The sequence below is a fragment of the Filicampus tigris genome, chromosome 12, assembly GCF_054856515.1.
Source record: "Filicampus tigris isolate MCC_2025a chromosome 12, RoL_Ftig_1.0, whole genome shotgun sequence".
NCBI classification, from domain to species: domain Eukaryota; kingdom Metazoa; phylum Chordata; class Actinopteri; order Syngnathiformes; family Syngnathidae; genus Filicampus; species Filicampus tigris.
The window spans coordinates 14,316,886-14,340,736 of NC_141228.1; the positions used below are offsets into that span (position 1 = coordinate 14,316,886).

The window sequence follows — 23,851 nt, forward strand, 5'->3', positions numbered from 1 at the left end:
ATGAAAGCAACGTGAAGACCTTTTTGTTTTGTAACAGCTCACACAACATTGTGACACTTTGTGTGTGTGTGTATACGTGCGTATGTGCGTGAAGTGCTTTTCAAAACGATTGCGTCTAGTGACGCGTGGGATGCCCGAGTGCTTAGGTAAAGCCGAGCATTCTGGGAAATAATGACTCCTTTTGTGCCCTCGTCGCATATCCAGGTGGCGTTTTGTCGTCATCGCTGTCCTTGTGCACTGACTGGCTTTTGTTTTCTATTCTATTTATTTGATACAGATTTTTTTTGCAAGCAGCAACCCACACGTTCACTCTCCACTTACTGTACCTCACCACCTCCACCGTGCACTTACGTAAAATAACTTTTAAGCGCATTTACACCTGTGACTTCAGCGCACTTCTTTGGCAAGTGACTCATGGGCTCGTAGGCCTCAGAAAATATACTTTTCCCCCTAATTACATGTTCTCACCATTCTTTTCTATTTTAATGGCACTTTTGTTTACTGACAAACTAAACATGTAATAGAGAATTTCACGTTGTGTTTTTAAACAACCGCATGTCATTTCCTTAACAAAGTCCTAGCATCAGTGTTGCAGTAGTTATAAGCCTTTAATAGTTGTACAGATATTTGAACACAAATGGCAAAGCAGAACATGTAGACAGACAATATAACAATACTCACAGGCATATAGTCTTCATTCTTTGTGAAAAATGGCTAATATCAGTACAGCTTACTGAGTCAATTGTGAAACATTTCTTTGTATGTCTCTCTGTGTCTGTAATTTACTGCCCCCAAGTGGCCAGGGCACACACACCAGAAGGAGCAGCACAATGTCCATTGAATTGAAGCAAGCAATGTTAACTGTTTAATTCTTTACATTATATTTAAGTCATTCCATCCCAATGATGTATTTATATGTCATTTTACAGAGAGTCCGAAAAAGTCTGGTACTGAATGGATTAATTACAATATGTCATTATTGTACAGTATGTTTTTATAAGGAACAATACTATATAGTGCTATTTTTCTTATTTAAAAAAAACACAACCGTAGTCACGGAACAAATTTACCTTATATCTCAAGGCACCATTGAACTTACACTTTGCTCATGTAAAATTAAGGCGTGTTTATTTACATTTATATTGCAATATTAGTACAATATTAATGTAAAACTGTTACTTTCTCCTTGTAGCTGTATGAGTTTATCATTGTCAAATGATAAATTTATTCCTGTAATCGTAACAATAATTATATAATCTTTTCCAGAATATTGTTGTTGTTTCTTGAAATTTAAAAAAAAATATTCACGTAAATAGAATTTGTCTATGAAGGTTATAACTTCATTCTTTGTAAATTGTAAAATGTGGACTTGTTTCCGGTAAAATTACAAATTCTTTTGTAATATTGGCACTGTAGTCTATTCTTGTAAAATTTTGACTTTTTTATTGTAATATTAAAACTTATCGGTAATACACTTCTAAAATAACTTTTTTCCATAATATTTTGAATTTATTCTCATAAGATTTATGAGTTGTTTCCTCTAACATTATAACTAGAGTCTTGTAAAAATATGCATATTTTACTTGTGATATTACAACTTTATTCACAAAAATCACATCTTTTCTCATATCAATGCAACTTTATTGTTGTAAAATGTTGACTTGCTTCTTGTATATTACAATTTTGGGGGTCAAATTCTGACTCTTGACAATTATGACTTTTTAAGAAAAGAAACAGGCAAGACAGAAAAAAAACACTGAGAAAACAAAAGTAAAAAAAATAAAAACAAATATTTAAAAAAAACACAGACCAAACATGACAGGGTGAATCTTTTATTTGGTGCAGTACCTCATGTGTAAATGAAGGTAAATGAAATCCCATAGTAATGCCTATCAAAATATTTAGAAATGTAAAAATGTTGCCTTATTGTTTGTAATTGCTGTTTGTATATCATTGGTATCCTTGATACTAGTTTACACGACCTTAATTATCACACCATTGGTTGTCCCGCTCCTCAGTTAAATAGCAAGCGTTCTATATATAAAATCTAACCAGGCATCTCATTTTTAAAACTAATTATACATTTTCAAACTAACTATCCATTGAAATCTCTGCTATATGACATTTTCTTTGTGCGATATACATTTGCGTCCTATTTTAAGTGTCACGGCTCGACTAATTAATACTGCATGGGGCCCTCCCCTTTGTGTTCTGACAGAGTGATGCCTAATTAATTCAAAAGATCCATACATTTAAATATTAATAAAGCGGCAAGCTTACAAAGTATTTCGGTTTCCGTCTACCGGTACCCGTGGCGCCTGGCACCGCGGGAATAAAACCGTGACCTGGCGGAGAGATTGATTTAAACGGGAAGTGAAAAGGAGACTCGTTAATCACCCTGTCAATGAATGATTGAAAAAGGGGAAACTAAACGTGGGAATCAGCTGCGAGTCGTCGCCATTCATTTCCATGCCAAGCCGAGGTGGGATCACGTGGTGTTTAAACAATTTGTTAAACATTCAATGAAATGTTCAATACAAAGAAGTGTCCAATGTGTACCAAATGATCCCATCAGCGCTGTATTTTGTCACTGAAATGGTGGTTGAATTACATATATAAATAGTCTATTCAAACTGTGTTTGAATTGATTTACGTATCCAGTGGTGTTGTTCATGTAACAAAAGGCTCAGCTACGCCTCAGTCCTTTGTTGCCATGGTAACTGCAGCCAGCTTGAACATCAGCACTTGTGGCATCAAAAGGGGCTTCACTGTGCATTTTATTTTAATATCTTTTACATGAGCTGGCTGCTGCATTTGTTTAAAGGTGAAATCTACCCAAACATATTTTTGTCAAGAATATGTTCCCAGCGGGCCCACTAGTTTAAACACGGCAGTCTGATTAATATTGCATTTGTTTAATATGGGTTAAGCAGCAAAATCCACCCCTTTTTAGCCATCTCACGGGGCGGCCATTTTGTCACTTCTGGCGACTGAAATTGACATCACAACTGCTCAGGGCTCAGGTAACGACCAATCACGACTCAGCTTCAGAAAACAGGTCAGCCGTAGGCCGGGTCGGAGAGCCTTATTTTGAAGGTTCAGGCCACAAGGAAGCAGTGACAGCTCCGAGGAAGGCTGCAGTGACAGCCGAAACTGTCAGCACGGTAAGAGAGTTTTTCTCTTCACTAAAATAAGATCATTGTCGAAAAAAAAAGAAACATTAACTACCTAAGACATGACACCGCTCCAGACGCCGCTATGTTTGCAGTGAGTCATCTGGTGCAAACACAAAGTTACTTCGTACTACGCAGTAGACGACTTGCATCTTCACAGAACTTAATTAGATTTGAGAAAGTGTGAGAATGCTTACAGCAAAGGTTGTCAAGGCGCCAGGCAGATGTGTTGTGAAAAATCGTTTTCACTAAAAATAAGCTACAAGGTCTTTTTTAAACTCAAAGGGATTCGTTTTGGAGGACATTGAGATGGAATGAAGGCGAAAATGTGTGAGACGCCTGCAGGTTTACTTCCAAGAAGAAAAATTGTATTTTGCATTTTAATGTCATGCTTTTAGAGTTTAGCAGATTACGCGATTTTGCAGTTTTCTCTGTAACTAACGCATTCAACCACTAAGGGAGCATTTACAGAAACTAATGACTCTCTGCCTACACAATGCGTGTGAGTCACAGTCAGGTGAGATATCAAGTGAAGGTTTTTAATGGTAATTCCTATCAATTTGAAGAGTGAAGGATAATGTGTTTTGATGGTTGTAACCGAGAAAAAGGAAGCATGTTCTTTTACAACATGCCCGCCAACAACACAGAGCAATCAGGTTGCTGTTGCACCTTGCTGAAGTTCTGCATTTCAGAAGCTTTGTACTCCATACAACTGGCTAATTTAACCATACCCCTACACGCACAAACACGCACACACACACTTTAATGAAATTCTCTTGCATAATCGTCTAAACTTGTGAAAGGCAGAAGTTCATCACTAAGCCATTGTAATACACTTGTCAATCTAGGTATACTAAAAAGTGCTTCAGCAACCGCATCAGAGTGGTTCCCTTGCTCTGGAACTTCAACTGGCCTAGCTGCCAGGTCATGGGCTGAGAAAAATGATTATATTCTTTGTGTTATGTTATGTAACCGTGGGGCAGAAACACAGAACAGCTCTGTCACAGACACTTTTTTCAGAAATGGGCAGAAAAGGAAATATTTACTTGGTTATTTCATTACATGCATGATGAGCAGGCATAAACTCCAGAGACTCAACTTTTTTGCACAAACAATAAAAAGTCAATTTACCATAATATGTCCCCCCCTAAATACTAAAGTCAATGGGCCGTTGGTTTTGTACTGCCTTGCATCTCCAGGGAGGGGATTGGAATTTAGTGATGCCAATGGACTAATGAATTAATGCAGTTCAGTCATTGATTTTCCATTCAAGCATTAGATATTATGGGCCCTATTTTTGTGCCAAGCGCAAGTCTAGTGCAAAGTGCGGTCTAACTGTGGCTTGGGTGGAATTCTATTTCTTTTGTTTTTTGAATTCTACTTCTTTGGGTATTTTTGTGGATGGGTGCAGTTAGAAAGGGGCGTTCCCACCGTTGTGGGAGTGAACACAGAACAAGTTGAGAAAGGTGAAGTGATCTTGACTGATTAAGATGTTTACATATTAGGGAGGAGACATTTGGCCTGGGTTGGCAGCAGAAGTTACGGAGAGTCTTCACTATGCGAAGAAAAAAAAATCTCGAACGCTCCTATGAAAATAAAATCTTAAACGATCCTTTGAAAGCCTGACTGATTTGGAACTCCAGTTGTCTATGTGGCTCAATGGGTTGCTCCCTTGACTTTGGCTGCTGGGATTTGGGAACTGTTTTGAAACACGAGGTTATGCCATTTTTATATATACATTTTTACTTAATTTTAGAACCACTGTTAAAAATTAGTACCCTGCCTGGAAGCCAAAAGCTCCTTTGAATTCCTGACTGCTTTAAAACAAGAGGTCACACATCCTGACAGCTGAATTGTTCAAATGAATTTTGGGACAGCTTGTCAGAAATCGTGACTGCTTGATTGTCTTTGAAACCTTAAAAGTTCGTTTGAAAGCCTGACTGATTAGGAACTGCAGATTGACTCAAAGGTTTGTTCCCCTGAATTTGGATGCAGGGGTGTTATGATCAAATCCTGTGCTCGGGCAATCTCAGGAGTGCACTTTCTGACTCAATTTTATAGCCACTGTTAAAAATGGGTACATTGCTTCGAAGCTAAACTCACCTTTTAAATCCCACGTTGAAACTGACTGTTTTAAAATACGAGGTCACACATTCTTATATTTGAATTTTTACTCAATTTTATAACCACTGTCAAAAACGTGAACCCTGTTAGCCAAACCCTCCTTTGAATCCCTGACTGCTTAAAAACCAGAGCTCACGCATCCTGACAGCTGAATTTTTCAACTAAATTTTTGGATGCCTGTCAGAAATCGTGACCGCTTGGAAATCAATTGCCTTTGAAACCTTAAATAAAATAAACTGTAAGTCATATATTTTTTAAGGTAATGAGATGAGTTTGAGTTTATTATTACGTGTCATGCTTTCCTGTGTAGCTACTGTTTAAACAATCGATATAAGCAATTTAAACATTTTCAGTCAATTACTTTCATTTTTCCGCTATTGGTAGGAGCCAAGCCCTGCTACTAAAAGGCAAGATTGTTGTCCTACATGCAATGTGTTTAATTCCTAAATGAGATTCTACCCTGTTTCAGTCCAAAGGCTAAATCAACTGAAGTGTCCAAACACTTGCGGGCCTAAGTAAGTGCTTTAATCCTCCTGTCAGGTGGATGGATTATTATTGTATGCCTGTAGTGCACACTTGGCCTTTAGTTTGCTTACGTCATTAACTTCATGAGCTGCTGCCGATGTTCCAAATGTTCTCAAATCCTGTGTGGAACATCTGTTTATAGAGCAGCATGCAGATGGAGTCTGACCGGAGGCCAGCAGCGGCAGCAGTGGTGGAGTGGGGGGAGGGGGGGGGGGTGTCTCCCCTCAGTCACGACTGCCTCGGTATGCTGCTCCCGTTGGTAAGTGGGCGGGGAGCCGAGGGGGGGCGGGTGTTCCGAGATAAAGGTGAAGAGGAAGGAAGGAGGTGGAGGGGGGGCAGCTGTATGAGCAGAGCGTGTGCTGACATTAACCTTCTCCATTAATGAAGGGCCGGGGGGGATTTTGCATGCACAGGAAGGAAGTGGGGAGGTTGAGGGCGGCGTCAAAGTGGCAGAGGAGGACGGCCGTCAATCAAAATGAGGCTCAAATTGAGTGGACGCGTGACGCGGCTTCTTCTTAACCTCACCGCTCTCTTAACTTTGTTTACATTGTGACGTACACACTGACAATTTCGTTTATTCCCCGTCACGTCGACTCACTCGTAGGACACTTGGGATGCGTTTTATGCATCAGATGACATTAGGTCAATACACAAGAGCAGTGTGGTATAAAAGAGGTGCTCTTGAGAGGTATGAAACCGCTCTCAACATGCAGCGAAAGTTTACACTGCAAACTATGACAACATACTGCTATTGTGCCCATCAAAACGAAACTGACTACAATTTGCAGCACTTTGAGTTGCATTTTTATGTATGAAAAGTGCTATATAAATAAAATGTGATTGATGATTGATTGACAATTATGTCACTGATTGATGAGGTAGTGCACAGGCCAGATCCGGCCCACCACTTAATTTTATGTGTCCCGCAGAAGCAAATCTTGTGCGTCAACTTCAATGATTCTTGTTAAAATCGCAACCAAAATGTGTAAACGTCATATGTAAAAATACTAATTTAGCAATATTGCAAGCGATTTTGTGTTACCAAGCTACTTTTTACAGCAACTTGATTCAGTGGCGGTGGAACAAACGTCTGATTATAAAATGAGTTATCCTTCAGTTGCAGTGTATATGTAATTATATGAGGAGATTAAACATTTGTATGGTTTCACAATGTCAAGTTTCTAATTTGTTTTGGTGAACTCAAATCTAGCCCAAACTTGACAATGTTGCACATACATGGACAACCGAAAAAGTATCTCTCTTTTTATTGTTTCTTTGGGGTGTTTTCAGGAGTACTTATTTTAGGTTATAAACCTAGACAAAGAAAGGTTGTATTGAACATATCATCTCTATGAAGCAATAGCCACAACCAAACTTAAGATAAACGTCACAATATAAAGGAAGGGCTTCACCAGCAGTCTCTCCATGGAACTTTGAGAGTTGAGTGTTTGTTCTGAGTCTGCACTGGTGCCCAGGTGCCTTAAATGCAAGTAATTGGTGAGCTGTGATTGACTGATGGTAGTTGGTTGTTTGGGTGTGGTGGATTTCATTCCGGCCAGGTGCTTTAAATGAAAGTGGTTGGTGAGCTGTGACTAGCTCATGGTGGTTTTTCCAGGTTATTCTTGACACACAGCCGTAATTTATTAGGTCAAATGACTTTCTACAACATTCCTAGGAAATCACAATGTCCGTTTACTAGTCAGCCATTTTTAGGGGGCTACCTGGTATACTTGCTTGGGTTTTGTCCACATGAACGCCAGCTTCATCCCAGGTCCCAAAAACATCCATGTTAGTTTTATTAAAGACGCTAAATTTCCCATAAATATGAATAGCTATTTGTCTCTGTGTGCCCTGCGATTCACTGACGATCAGTTTTTTTATTTGAAAGGCCAAAATCTTGATTTCGTTGCTGTTTATTTAGATCAAAATGAGGTAGTATGGTCATTTTAAACTGGGTATGTCAAGTGGTCCAATCAGTCAAATGCAGCAAACAATTCACTGCCTGAAAGTGTGCCTAGATTATTGGCAAGGTAAATGGCGACCCCTTTTGGAACGGACTAGTAAACGCAATAACATTTTCAGTATAGAGTCGTCTTCACACTTCGACTTCCCCCAAGTGGTAGAGGGTGGCAAAACTTTACATGCTGACATTATTTGAGGCTTTAGCGTTGTTAACTACATTTGCATTCTATATATCATATTATCATTCACATAATATTGCCATTTCTTAAATCAGTCTAGCTAAAGCAAATATTAGCTGCGGTCATATTATGAACGTCTGCTTTGCTATTCCCACACAATGTTGACTTTGTCGAAGCTAATGTACCTGCTGCGATCTTCTGACAAGCAGTTGGCACGTGGACTGTATTCTGTAAGTATTATTTTACCCCAGCTAATTATTTTATTTTAGAGAAAAATGTAAGGTCGAGGGGCTCATTGGACTCAATTCAGTCTTGATGCAACTTGTTTGAGACATTACCCCAACTTCTCTTGATAGTTATGTTTTGGACCAATTGACATAACTTGTTAGACATGTGGGTTGATAAAGAGCTAATTGGCTGGACACAGGGCATAGCTGACAATATAAATTCATTGAAACTCTTTTACAGAGGTTCCACAACCGAAAGAGCTGGCAGTTATCTGCATTTTGCCTTGTTTATACATGTAATGGAAATTTACCAGAACAGGCTGATTTATGTCATCCGTCTTACACTCATGCTAACCACTATGCTCCATTTGTTTATTATCCTGCTTTTCCTCTTTGAGGGTTGGAGGGGAATGTGGATTTCAAAGGCAGACTGTCCCCTGGAGTGGTCATTGGTAAATCCCAGGGCGACTTCAGGTGAGTGGGAATCATTCCTACACCGTCTGCACGGAAGTCAGATGTGTGTTCCGTGTTATCCAATGTTAACTGATGTAACGTTCATCCATTTTCTTATCTTGTTCAGGATTGCTTTAAATGAAAGCTAATCCCAGATTGATTACACGGGGAGTAGGACTCAAACCACATGCTGTCATGTGTACTGTTACATTACCTGTGGCCAAGGTAGAAAAGCGCTATATAAGTGACAGCCCATTATCTAGGATGCCAGTCTTCTCCACTAGATGGCAGACTAGATGTCTTCCATCACACCAGCACAAACTTGTTTGGCCTAGCAACCAGAGTTTTCCCCGCCTGCCCAGTCAGCCAAACATTCAGTTGTGTTCAGCGTGCCATTCTGCACTTTCACGCCGTCTCCTGGAGCCACGCCACATGAAAGGGGGCCCCGATACATGCGAAAGATAATACATTTGAGGGCGCTCCCCGTTCCCCGCCATGCTGTATTCATTTGTATGGCTCGGCAGCCGTAATGCAAACCATATGAGTGAACGGGCAGACACCCAGCGAAAGAAGTAGCCCACCCACGGCTCGCGGGCTTGCTTTTTGTCTTCCCCTCCACTCCCAGGTCAGGCGGCATTCCTTCTAGGGCCCCGGGGATCTCGACTAACGAAGGGAACCGACATCCTTCAGGAGGAGTGTGGGATATTACAACATGTGCTACTTTAAAAGACAAAAAAAGGGAAGAAAGTGATCAAAAGAGAACATAAAATATGGTGTCAGACATGTCTTGCTAGTAAGAAGGTGAACAAGTACAGAGGCGGATGTTCAGATCATATTTGCTTTTATTCCTTACTTACTGTACTTGCCATGCCCTTGAAAAAATATGGAGGGGGGTCCTAGGGTTTTACGATGGAGTGTCGTTCCTAAACCGGCGACCTAAGCCGAATTTTTACATATAGGTCATAATCACTAACCAACACTAGAGCAGCAGTAAATTCAGTAAATTCCAAAACAGAGTGCCTTAAAGTAACATATTTATGTTAAGTGGAGTCGAGAAATACAGTGTATATATATACAAACATTTTAAAAAAATAAATAAAAACAAGTATGTTAAGGTCTATTTTTTCCCTCAAATAAAAGATAATTACTTATGTTAGGTCTAAAAAGTTTGAAAATAATCAACTTTATGTCACAGTTAAACATGTACTTCCAATTAAGTATTGGCAAAACAGGTTGTCAGTTTCATGGTAAACGGGGTTGTTGGCATCTGTTGAATGTAGCTAATAAAGTAACTGAATATAACTTTGTTACTTTTAAAATGAAGTAATCAGTAACTTAAGTAAGTTCGTTTTACAAGTCAAGTAATCATGCTAGTGTACTGCCTCAAAGATACAAATGTGGGTCTAAAAAAAAAAAAAAAAACAATTGTAGTTTTGAAGGCTAATGCATTGTTAATGTTCTTGATAAAGTCAACCCCCACTATTTGCGGGGAATCGGGCCGGGGCGGGTCCGCATATAGCGAAAATCCACGGATAATTGACAGAAATTGATTTTTTTTTTTTAAACCCACAGAATTCTTACAGAAATGCAGATAATCATTCAAGTTAGGTACCGAAAACAGGGGAGAAATTGAGGAAACGATTATAATTACAAAAATATATATGAAAAGATTTTTTTTCTGTCAACTGAATTATCATTTAGAAATGAAGAACAGAATAAGTTTACTCCTTCCCTAGCTCCATCCTTCCCACGCTTTCACTTACCACAAAAGTTATGGAGTCATTGCAACCGCAGCAGTTGGATCAGATAACAGCAAAAGCAGTCTGTCAATAAACTGTGGCAACGCGGCTATATTGTCTGATCATTGGATGCACTTGATATTAATTAGATTTGACACATGCATGCTAGTTAGAAGAAGTCCCCCGGTTATAGTGTGGGATCACAATCTCTGCTTTCTATCACAGAAACCACAATTAAGAAGAAGACCGGTACAGTCAGGTCCATAAGTATTTGGACAATAGCAGAATTTTGTTTTGCCGTTATACACCAGCACTGTGGTTTTGAAAGACAATGATTAAAGCGTGATTAAAGTGCCATCACTTTGCCTTCAAAAAGCCTTGACTTGCTTTTCTATTGGAAGAACATTTCATTGCTTAACCGGGAAAATGTCTCTGGGCTTTGCGCGCGTGGGGACTAAAGTTGTTGATGAGAGAATCCTTTTATCAAGATCCATCACAACTTCAACATGAATCCAGAAATAATGTTCTGGGCTGGCGTATCATTTGTAAATTCTACAGCCAAGAGATTCCTTCATGAATGTATATACTGACAGCGGGTTCGTGACAAAGTAGAAAACACTTGGAACAGGAAAGGCCTGATCAGACCTGGGCTGATGAAAGAAAACAAAAATAAGACATCCAATGTTTCGGAATTGAATTCTTTGGACGGACAAAAACATTGCCAACTTGTATCAGAATGACAGAGTTGGAAAGGAACAGCCCATGATACAAAGTATACCACTTCATGTGTCAAACATGGAGGAGGAAAAGTTGTGCCATGCGAATGGAATGGGCTCAAGGGTGTCTATTTAGGATGAATTGTGTGGCAAATCCCGCCGCGGATGATGACATAGTGTAAAAAACACACACCGGGAAATAGAGAGCGCTAAAGCCAACAACGGTTGGGCTCTTGATTGATTCAGTGATTGAGATCTTGGGAACTTTTAAGGCCTAAAAAACACACGCATGGAGTATGTGAACCAGGACACATTAACGATGTAAGATCTTCCCCACACATGGCTTTATTTTTAGTGGATTGTTGGGTGATGTCAGCTCAAAGAATGAGCCACTGTGTCTTGTACCACAAGCTTCTGGCATTGAAAATTTGTCCTTCAAATGTTTTTTTAACAAACACATACAGTTATTGTTTTTTGTTGTTGTTTTTCTTAGTTTTTTAATTATGATTAGCTAATTAAGCAGTTATCATTAGTAAATGGGCTTTCACACGCACAGCGCTTTTCTACTGCTTTAAAGCGGAAGTCAACACAATAATATTCTCTACAAGATTATGTTCTATGCAGGCCCACTAGTCGAAACATGGCATTCTGATTAATATCGCGTTTGGGGAATATGCGTTAAGCAACAAAATCCACCCGCATCCATCCATTACCTATACCGCTTATCCTCACAAGGGTCGCGGGGCGTGCTGGAGCCTATCCTAGCTGTCTTCGGGCAGTAGGCGGGGGACACCCAGAATTGGTTGCCAGCCAATCGCAGGGCACACAGAGACAAACATCCGCACTCACAATCACACGTAGGGGCAATTTAAAGAGTCCAATCAACTTACCATGCATGTTTTTGGAATGTGGGAGGAAAACCGGAGTACCCGGAGAAAACCCACGCAGGCACGGGGAGAACATGCAAACTCCACACAGGGAGGCCGGAGCCGGGATCGATCCCACGACCTTTGAACTGTGAGGCGGACGTGCTAACCAGTCGCCCACCGTGCCGCCCTTAGATGGTTACATTTGCAATAATTGAAAACCCCCAAAATTGCGGTATTCTCCAAAAAAAAAAAGCATGCAATTCCCATTTCATAATTGTTTATGTTTAAGTCTAAATTCATTGTGGTGCTTTCTAAAGAAAATGATCACTGTTCAAATAATTCGTAAACTAACTGTACATGACTGAAGGACATGGAGAGAAAAAAAAAATCCACTCTAATGACATCAGACTCATCCACATTCAGTGATTATTAAGCAATATCAATGTTTCTATCAAGTAGTCTTTGCAAACAGCTTGATTTAATGCTGTCATTGATGACAAAAATCCAAGCTATCGCGGTGCACTTAATGGGCCTGTAATTAGTCTATTATGGCATCCATGAGGCCATGTAAGTGGCCGGCGTCTGGCGCTCGGAGGGATCATTTCCCGACTCTGGAAATTGAGTCAGCGTCAAAGTGTCGTGCCTGCCCCATCTTATTACTGGCTGAGAGCAGCGCCCATCCCAGCAGCATAATTCCATCTGGGCTAAATATTTATACAGAGGAGGAGGGTGGAGAGGAGGAAGGGAGGCCGGCAACATCACTTAGCCCCAACACATTCATTCACATGAGAGAGAGGTTTCCACACCAAGTTAGTGTGATAAGGTTAGAGTCGGAGGAACATCACTTCTGTCCCTTGTCGTGATTGTTTTTTTTTGGGGGGGGAAATTACAGCACAAGATGATGAGCTTTGTGGTGTTTGCTGTTATTATCACTTTGTGTCAGATTGGGAGGAACCCTGCCAGTGGTAAGTGGATTTTTGATTAGTAATTGCGTATTATTTCCCCTTATTGTGCAAAACAGCTTCCAAAATTGCCATGAATAATTGCATCACTTATTAAAAAGAACACAACTGATAGAAGAAGCTAATTGATATGATTTACTATGAAGAGCGGGGTTTCGCAAACTTGAGCTTGGGGACCCAAAATAAAAAGTAAAAGGTAAAGTTTTGTTTCATATTTTTGTTTTTGTAAGTCAAAAATGTTAAAAATGTATTTAACTCATGCTTGTTTTACTGAACAAATTAATGTTTTGGTGTTTAGCTTACGAACAGTATATGTCAATGTATTTGCAATTATACCACAATATATTTTAATTTGTTTGTGTGGAGGAGAAATGAAAGTTGAAAATATCTGGGAAATAGTCAGGACAATGCAATTAGTTCACTTCAAAGTATTTATTTGATCACTTGTCCAGTGACGTCTCCTTGGAATCTACTCATCTACCTTCCTACCTATCTACCTACCTACATAAATATGTACTTACCTTATTAATTATTTGCTTACATCTCTTCCCACCTACCATTCTACGTACCAACCTAATCTATCTAATTATATCCATACCCACCTAATCTACCTACGTATATTTCCCTACCTACCATTGTTACCTATGTTTTTATCTACCTACCTATCTACTGTACCTGCTGATCTACTGATATTGATCTAGATATCTACATCCCTACCTACTACTGCTATATCTATCTACTCAGAGGTGGGCATTTCACAAATTTTTGCTGTTCCGTCATTGGTCATCCGTCATTTTTCATGAAGAACTGAATTGTAATCATCAGTCCATCAGTCCGCCAGTCAGAAGTCCGTTGGTCGGTCAGTCGATCCCCCCCAAAAAAAGATCCGAAAAACAAGTGTCCGCCAGTGACGGACTAACGGTCACTGATGGACGCGGTGAAAGAGGATTACACTGACGGATGAAAAACCTCTTCCGTCATTCGTCAGTCCATCTGTTTTAAAAGGTGTGCCGTCATTCATACATCGGCAACAAAACACCTCTGTATATACTACCGAATCCATCCACTGCCCAGCAACCCACCTTATCGCTGTACCTACCTACCTATTGATCTGTCCGTCTGACTCATCCTTTGCGATTTTTGCAGGGGGGATGTGCTGGCTTCAGCAGAGCCAGCGGTGCGACATGGTGCTGATGAGAGGGGTCACTAGAGAGGAGTGTTGCGCCGGGGGCCGGCTGGACACGGGGTGGTCCAACACCAGCCTGCCCATGAACGAGGTCAGCCTGTTGGGCTTCCTGGGCATCGTCTCCTGTAAACCTTGCAAAGGTAAATGAGGAAAGGAAGCAACATGTGTCACTTTTTAGGGTTTCACTTTTTACTGAAAGGGAATTGAATTGCATTGCATAGTGTCATCTCCAGGCAAGATCTATGCATCCGTTATCTTTAGTGCTCATTATTAGAGTCACGGGTAAGATGGAGACTATCCCAGTGGACTACACCTTGGACTGTCCGCCAGCCAATTGCAGGCCAGACAACATTAACACACCTGCTTTATAATTAAGGATATTTGTAGGGAAACACATGCAAATTGTCCATAACACCATGTACATCTACACAATATAATGAGATCCAAAATCACAAAAAAATCACATTATTTATTAGTAACAATACGTTTATTGCTATAGTTGTAGTTTGCCATGGTGTAAAACCGCACGACATCATACTGAACTTTTCCATCGGTTCAATGGTTAATACTGTGCCGACTTAACATAATACAGTGTTGTCCTGATTTAATTGTATGTAATAAAGAATCAGATAATGCACAGTAAAATACAAAATGTGAGGCCCACATGGATAAATGCAGCTCTGAACAAAAAATAAGAGACCACGGCAAAATGACAGTTTTCTCTAATTTTACTTTTTAAAGGTATATGTTTGAGTGAAATGGAGCATTTTTGTTTGGTACCCCACACAGATCTGTATAAGAAATGAAGAAAATGTATTTATTGCGGTGTGCAAAGTCAAAAACAAACTGACCCAAATATTGGAATAACAGAAACACAATGAGTGCTACAAAGAATTCTAGAGGGCGGGGTTACAAAACAAACAGGAGTCAAGATTAAAACAAAGAGAAGTAGAGCATCACCTCCTAATATAATACAGCGGGGTTGTACAACCACAGTAATACAAATAATCTTAATACTTCTGTGACGGGTCAATCAAAACAGAGCAATATTATCTTTTTCGCAACTCTTGGATTGGATCTCATTACAGTGTGAAAGTGTACTTAATGTAACCACATGTAGCATAGTACCTCCTTGTGAAATTTGTGGTTTTCAGGTTGTGCAATTTGCAGCTGTCTAACACAATTTGCGATGTAGCTTGCTAACAAAATGCAGACATGGATGAGACACACACACACACGCGCGCACACTCACAATGTGAGGCGCTCCACATAACTCCACCTATGCGCGAATCGCCGCGAGGTTCATCCGGGTTTACTTGAACCGCTGAGTTATGTGGTCATGCGATTCATCTGGACTTGACACCAAACTCAAAGAAAAACGTGTGCGTGTGTGTTGATACTACAAAGCACTGATAAAAGTGCAGCTCCCACGTGTGTCTCCAGGGCATAACGTCTGATTTAAGGTCATCCATCCTTCAAATCGGAAAGGGAGTAAGAACACTCCTGGGCGATGACCCTTAGTGAACACCACCTTAGAAATCTGTGGCAAGGCAAAGTTCAGAGTGTAAGATTTGGTGCATGTATTGTATCTTGGTGGAAATCGAGTGGATGTATTGTATTTTGCGGGTCTCGGGCAGTTTGGTATTCATTTTCTTTCGCGCTTGTCCTTAGACTTGTGGGTGAGCTTGAATTTATCCCAAATAACTTTGGGCAAGAGGCAGGGTGAGGCAGATATGCTAATCGCTATTTCACCGTGCTGCCCTCGGTTTCTCCAGTTGACACGTCCATGTTGGAAAAGACTGTAAACCAAACAGGATGTCTGCTATTTTGGTTTGAAGCAGCCAAAATGTCAATCTTCCAAATTCAAACCAGGTAAACCAAAGCGATGCTAAATTGCCAAGATTTTGTGTCCTTTGCGTCATCATGGTGTGTGGACAGCACACGGCGCAGAAGTTTGATGATTAAAAATAGCTTCACAAGATTACAGTGCGAGCGTCTGTTGGTCAAATCTTCTGTTTTCTGTCCAACCATCATGCTAATGGCGCAAATGACAACAACGCAAATTTAGCGTTGCTCACCTGTCCAGATGTGCCTCAAATTTTGCTATAGCAGTCAGAAAAAATCTCTCGGCGAGTTTGTTTTTGAACGACATCTGAAAATGACTGTGGCCGCTTCTAACCAAAATGGCAGACTGCCTGAGTTGTTTTGCGTGACTCTTTTTTTGTGGGATTTCTTATCGTGGACATCCACAAAAATGTCATGCTTTTATGTGAAACACGCTTCGGCAGCGGAATCTTTTTGGTTTTTTTAAATCCACCAACCGAAATGCAAAATTTTAGATTTATATAATAACAGCAAAGAAAAAAAACAATTTCAAGAGGACCTTTGCGCATGTGCCAACCCTAGTAAAAGTTTGGACTGAACATAAAATAAAAAATCCATACAGTATAATAATAAACAATCGTGGATCATATTTCTCGAAATTTTAGTATGGCCGTAGGAGGACTTTGTAAAACCTGAGATAGTCCCTGATAGAAAGGTTCTCCTCAAAGGTCCTGGGAACAAATAGGCCTGCATTTTTTTGCTGTGGACTCTGCTGCGCCTAAGATTACACTTCCAACCGAGCGCCGGCAATGTAGCTCATCTTCTTCATCTCTCGGGACGTAAAACTTTCCGCAAAAGTCATTTGAACTCCTCCGACTGCTGCTCCACCCTCTTCCTCCCGCCTCTGCGGGAGCTTAGTCCGCGTCTGCGTGCAGCCGCTTCACATTGGATATGTTATGAAAACACTCCAGGCCCGCATTCCATCAGGCGCAACGCCCCCGTGCGTACCATTCACCAAATGTGATGTGCTTATTGTAAATATCAAGAGAGGTTAAAACTTGTGCCGTAGTCTACTTTATGGAGGAGAACCACCTGCAGGCTCTTAAAGGATGAGGAGGCCCAAGCACTCAGTAAAGAACAGACTGGAAAAATCTATTTAACTCTGGATAACAGGGACGGGCAACTCAAATGATGGCAAGGCCTGCAATTTTTCATCATGGGCCAATTCCTAACCAGATGTATGAGAAAAAAATAGAAATGTGGGTAAAATCAAATACTGCTACATATATGTACTTTGTTACTTCCCACCTGAAAGTGACACTGTAGGTTTGAAAACCACTTTTTCTTTTGCAGAAACCTGCGAGGACGTGAAGTGCGGCGTCGGGAAGGTTTGTAAGATGAAGATGGGAAGGCCGCAGTGTGTGTGCGCTCCAGACTGCTCCCACATTGGACGTAGGCACGCCGTGTGTGGCAGCGATGGGAGGTCGTACAAGGACGAGTGTGTCCTCCTCTTGGCACGCTGCATGGGACACCCCGACCTGGAGGTCATGTACCAGGGAGAGTGCAAAAGTAAGCATTTAATGTTTAGGCCAGGGGTTTGCAATTTTTTGTTTGTTTGTAGTGTTCGCCCAGTGTTGTAACATTTTGGGGGTAGTGCTAGTAGTAGTAAACAGAGCTGGGCACTTTTTGTTGGCCCGTCCTCCGTCCTCGACCTAGGTACCCTTCCGTCATCGTCCCTCCATCCTTATTCATAAAACTTATCATCCTCCGACCCCGTCCGTCCTCGTCCTTTTAAAGCAGTTCCGTCCTTACGTCCGCCCTCACCCACCAAAAAAAAAAGTCTGTGCATGACGCCGCGGGAGAGATGCTAACAGCAGAGGTTTATTTAAAGCTCATTCGCTGAATCATTTACTATTCAAATTCGCTTACCTTATGGGCACCCAGTTCTGGGTTAACGGTTTGATGAACCACTTGCCACCACACATTGTATGTATGTAAGGAGACAAAGTGAGCGAGTCGAGACTTGTAATGTAACTGCTTTATTTAACAACGGTCATTGTTTATATGTCAATGCAGCGGACGTGAGAGAGGTCAGTCTCTTAACGGATGGGCGGAGACGGTGGAGAGCAGTTTCGGTTCTGCTCCATGTTAATGTTCAATTGAATCTGGCGGCGCGATTCAATTGAAGTCAATGTAGATAGCGTGGGCGGGTGCGGTTTTGTGCGGGGTGGCACGGATGATGCGTTTGGAGTGGTGGGATGCGGAGCGAAGCACAGAAAATCCGCCCATTCGTCCATTCGGCATGGCTAAACAAATTAACTTTTTTCACTACAGTTTTTGTCGTTTGCTCATTTCGCCGAGTAGGTTGAGATGAACTTTGGCTGCCTCGCGACCACGTCGCACGCATTGAGGGACGATTAGTGGGCCGGACTAAAATCCACCTCCGCCCTTGCTTAGTCCGTCCCTTTTTTAAAACTTGTCATCTCCCGTCCTCCATCCCAAAAATGGGCATCCGTCCGGGACGGGGCGACGGACCGTTGCGCCACTGGCACGGAATGCCCAGCTCTGGTAGTAAAGGTACAACAGTCAAATCAAAATGTGAGAGATTTACAGTATAGAAACATTTGTCGGGTTTGCAAGGAAAGTAGTCACTCCAGGGTGCACAAAATTCTTGAAAAAAATATGTTTGGGTTGACTTCCGCTTTAAGTAAGTTAACTCTAATTGAAGTAGATGAATATACTGTTTTGCAGACTAAATCATGGCTACTTTGCCTTTATTTTAGTGTAAGCCTAACCCAAGACGAAAACATTTCTGAATAATAAATCTGATATTGGTTAGTGTAATATAGATGAATTTATTTCTTGTGTTTGTCAAAAAAAAACACATGGGAAGAGGGCCTTGAAAAATAATCACTTATTAAATCCCAATCGCAATATTGAGCAAAAATTTGAATGTTTTGATGATTTTTTTCTTGAATCATTCAGCCTTAGTCGTAGCATTAGCAAAATGATGGAACTGAAGCGTTTTTGTTGTGTTTTGGCAGAGTCATGCTCCAACGTAGTGTGTCCGGGAACGCACACCTGCGTGACGGATCAGACCAACAGCGCCCACTGCGTCATGTGCCGATCTGCGCCCTGCCCTAAACCGCTGCTCTCCGAGCAGCCCATCTGTGGTAACGACAACATCACGTACCCCAGCGCCTGCCACCTGCGTCGCGCCACCTGCTTCCTGGGCAGATCCATAGGAGTCCGCCACTACGGCCACTGCAACAGTACGGACACCTCAAAATATATTAACTTCTTAAGACACTTCCTTATCTCATCATCACTCTTTCTTCCCTTTGACTCTTCTTTGCAGGTCCTCCAAGGAAAGCGCACGTGTTCGACACCCGTGAAGAAAACGCCGTCTAGACGTAGACAAACACACCACAAGCTGACTTCTGTTGTGTTTGGACAATCATTCCTCAATTTTGTACACAATTTATTTGATAAGGAAGGAGTGGAATGGCATGGGGGAGGTGCCATGGGAGTGGTCGCCCTGTGGTGAAAATGTTGGGGTAGTTTGTATAAATGGTGATCATTTCATCCTTTGTTTAGGAGTCACTGTCCATCTTTTTTTGTAAATGCCACAAACATGCGCATTTTTGCAACTTGTTTGGCTCACTTCTGCTTCTGCTGCACTTCTGCATTGTCCAAAATGATAAAAAAAATTACAGAACGGAAGCATTGCTGTAGCGGGGGGTAGTTGACACAGGTGACACATTTTGGTTGTGCGCAAAAATTTATTTGAAAAATATGTCGTAGTAGTAGTGGTTGTAGCATATTGAGCGAGAAGTTTGCTATTCAAGAAACTTGATTGGGGGACAAGGATTTTGGGCTCCAGTCCAAGCTCTAATTTTAATATATACTTTGTACAAGTTGCACCTGAGTATAAGTCGCAGGATCAGCCAAACTATGAAAAAAATGCAACTTATAGTAGGAAAAATATTGTAGTTGTTGTCATATAAAAATTAGAGTCCAACCAATTGATTGGTTATTAGCTTTTTTAAAATCAAATTTTGTTCTCTGACACAGTCGAATGGTCTGCTTATAATTCATATCTTAATAGTTGTAAATGCAAGTGAGGAAAAATAATTTATTTTATTACTTGTATTTGTTTTTTTTTAACTATTAATTAGCTGATAATTCGATTATCGTAATTTTATTTTGCCAAATATCGGAATCGGCACCAGCCGAAATATAGGTCGGGCCCTAATCAAAATAGGCAAGAAGTACGTTATTGAAGCAGTGGCATAGTGTTGGCTAAGTGCGAGGAGGGTGCTCCTCCTGGGATGTAAGAATTGGGGGTTGGCGCAAAATCTCAGTGTCTTATTACTTGAAAAGCTGTGGCAGTGGTAGATGTCATTTCAAAATGAGTGGGAAGTATAGTATAGAAGCAGTGGCATATCATGGGCGAGGAAGTGAAGGGAGCAGTCACCCTGGGGTTCAAAGTTTTGGCAGTGCGCACAATTTGAAGAAACCTCATAATGTTAGCATTGCTAGTAACGGTAGTATTCGTAGTAGTTATAGTCATATCAAAGAGTGAATATTATGATATGCAAGTGACGGTCTAGTGTGGGTGAGATTCGAAACTGTAAAAAATATGTAGTAACCGTGGTCCTAAAAAAAACTTCAGAATCACCAGTGCCTTGACAGTGTCTAATGGCTTGATTCCCCCTTGCCTACATGTTTGATTTCATATTGCCCTGAGGTACGGTGGCCCAAAATGTACAAAAGGCTAAAAGCTGGTTTAGTGCACCTAGTGATCACTCCAGGTCGAAATGTAACTCATGCTACGCCACCGTGTGAGAACACTATTGAAAACTACATGCTAGTTAGTTTGGGGCAGATGAACACATCATGAGAGACAGAACACCGCGGGAGACGTGTTCATATTGTAAATAGAGTACCGCAAATATTTATTGGGGAAGGTATCAATCACTATTTATGATTTTAGCCTAATAACAAAGCCATGTATCCTTGGGAAAAGCTGAAGCAAAACTATATTTATTGTGCTTTGTTTTCATTCTTTGCCACTTGCAACCACATTTTACGGTCTGGTTTTATGAAAAACACAGTCTTTTCCTCATTAAGTCCGTGGGATAAAATCTGGGCCGCTGGGCGGAAAGCTCAGGCCAAATTTATAGCTTTGGCAATTTTAAAGCTTTACTGTGAGTGATAAAGTTGTTGTTTAGTGTGTTTTTTTTTAAGTTAGCAAAGCATGTACCTGTAAAGCATTTCATGTTTTCACCGACAACTATGGGGATTCGTTTTGAGCATGTATTCGATATTGGTGATGCTTTAGGTCATTGCACTCACTTTCTTTTCACGAGTAATACAATTCAGTAGTAGAACAACTGTGGCTCACTAGTAACATTTTTTTTTCAACTACTACTCATTCTACTAGTGTGCTGAATTCTACTAGCTAGTCTTATCAGCAAGGGCAAAGAGTGTACTAGTACAGGGATCTTAAGATGGATATCAAGGGTATTCAATAAATTCTCAAATGGCTTTCCAAAAACAACCCGCTTCTAAACATTCCTAACATTGAATTTTTTTTTTTATTTTTTTTTTTCCCAACAATACCTCCTCTGTGGAATGCTCGCCTTTGTTTTTGTTTTACTTTGTAAATACAAGCTTTTGTAGGACGTGCTCTGCTCTTGTTTTTTTGGCTGCATCAATTTGATCAGAATTCCCCAAAAGAATGTAGCGGAGAAGATTGAATTAGGCTCGGAATGGACCACAGTAGCCAACACTTGATGTCGCACCATCAGAGATGAGTCAGGTCTGTGTCGTGTTGACGGCCCCGATGAACTCCCCGAGTCCTTGGTGAAAATTTGAACTGACCTCACGTACTCCTTGTGTGTGTGTGTAATCTACTGTGAAAAACTGAGTAATAAATGTATCTTATTTTTGTACTGCCGTTTCCACATCATAAAGTTATTACTATAAGCCTTGCTGCGCCTTCTTTCTCTTTTGTTCAGTGGAGTTGATCTCACTTGCCGCCAAAGGTGGCCAAAGTATTCCCACTATGTAGAAGTACAGATACTTGTAAAATACACATTCATACTGTATCAGATTCACTGAAGATTTGGAATACTTCACCACAAGGTAGCCCAAGAACTCCAAGCCTTAAAAAACGAACGTTCAACTTGCCTGACAAACAACTTGATTCTGAGGAGAGGAGGCCCAAATTCTGTGGAAACAGGAAGGCCAACCACTCGATTTAGAGAAGAGGATTTCCATTGAAAGTCCAACCTCCTGATTCACTGAATTGGAGGCCCAAGAAGTTTTCTCAAATAAGGAGGTCCAACCAATGGATTCCGCAAGGATAATGCTCATTAGCTTAATTCACAAAAGAGAAGGATCAAGTATGAAAAAACAAAACAAAACATCCATCCATTTTCTTCTGCTTACATGACATTAGGCATGGGCAATAGTCTCTTGTGCATCAAATTGTTGGACCTCAAAAAACTCACACAACATTTCAAGTAGCTGCTGTCACTTATTCCGAAAGCAGCCCTGCTGTTTTGCATATAGAAACATCTGGTTCAACTTTTTTTTTTGGTGAATGGCCCGTTTATATTACTGTGCGACACATTTTAAATGGCTCGTTTTTGCACATCAAAGCAATGCCACTGCCTTGATCCCAGCAACCCAATGAGAGCACACATACTCTGGAAGAACATGCTCTCCTTTTTTTTTTTTAATTACTGTTCTGGCTGTTCTAATTTAATGAGCTTGACCGAAGGGAAAATAAGCCTTGTTTTTTGATTGCATCTTGTTATTAGGCATCCAGATGTTGGCCATCACTTGACCTTCTATAAACGGTAAACACAAACACATAGGTATGTAGGATACCAACCGCACGGCAAACTCATTAAGCGACTACACTGGGATGTTGTAATAACACGTTGTCACGCAGATGCTGAAAATAAACATATTCTGCAATGAGCCGTGGCATAGTTATTCTTTCTCCCAACAATTATGGACCTGACTGTACTGTATAGCCCAAGGTTTATGTGTTTTTTTGGGGGGGTTTGCGACATTTGCCAAAACAAAAACAAAATCCTAATTATTTCACCTTTGGGAAAGGAGGACAAATTCAGTGGAGAATAGTTGCCCAGAGAAGATCAAGGAGCCGTCTCCACCTAGAAGTAAATCTGACAAATCTGGTGGGAAAGGTGAGAAAGTCTAATGATTGTTTTTTTTTCTATTATAACATGTATTGTGGCAAGGGGTCGAATTTGCCATGTGTGTGAGTGTGTGTGTTGATGACAGCATCCCCTGCTCGTGTTCACCTGTTTTATACATGCGTATTAGTCACATTTGCCGAAGTTGCATTACAACATCTTGTTCCAATGTGACGGCCGTTCCAGAGGCCACTCCTCATGCCGTGACACGTCAACGACATCCACATCTGCAGATTCCCCCCTCCTGCTTCCAGTAAGTCAGACAGACACCATCAAGATCACAAATGAGCATGTGATGAAAGTGGACCCTGCGGACCACCCACTCGCCGGAGAAAGAAGCGCCACCACATTGTAAACATCCCACAGCTGAAATTAATACATATCAGAGCGGGCCCTGCCGTCGCAGTGTATCTGCAAGCAGGAACCGTTTCCATAAATACCACATATGAATCCATATTTTTACACGCTAGCCCATACGCCGCATGCATGTGAGGTTTTGTGGGTTCATGGTTTTCCTTCTTGTGGTGGATAGTCTTAATTTCTCAGAGTGCCTTTTTTTTTATACATAAACATAACGACATATTATAAAGTATATACAGTGGCGCCTCTAAGGTCGAACAAAATTAGTTGACCAATTCAATATGTGTGCATTGTAACATTAACAGTTATAAGTTATGATT

At 40.8% G+C, this 23,851-nt stretch overlaps 1 protein-coding gene across 3 annotated transcripts; it reads left to right on the forward strand.

Annotated features, from left to right (window-relative positions):
* Positions 1–6,051: 6,051 nt before the first annotated feature.
* On the forward strand, positions 6,052–21,935 carry fstl3 (follistatin-like 3 (secreted glycoprotein)). 3 transcript variants are annotated; one of them, XM_086047747.1, is made up of 6 exons: positions 6,052–6,081; positions 8,589–8,664; positions 14,076–14,255; positions 17,293–17,508; positions 18,984–19,211; positions 19,298–21,935. In XM_086047747.1, the coding sequence occupies exons 1-6, from the start codon at positions 6,067–6,069 to the stop codon at positions 19,348–19,350; spliced, it is 768 nt and encodes a 255-aa protein (XP_085903873.1). In that variant the 5' UTR covers positions 6,052–6,066; the 3' UTR covers positions 19,351–21,935. The 3 variants fall into 3 exon arrangements, with proteins under 3 accessions (XP_085903873.1, XP_085903872.1, XP_085903874.1); XM_086047746.1 differs by lacking the exon at positions 6,052–6,081 and adding an exon at positions 7,928–8,193; XM_086047748.1 differs by lacking the exons at positions 6,052–6,081; positions 8,589–8,664 and adding an exon at positions 12,710–12,932.
* Positions 21,936–23,851: the final 1,916 nt, after the last annotated feature.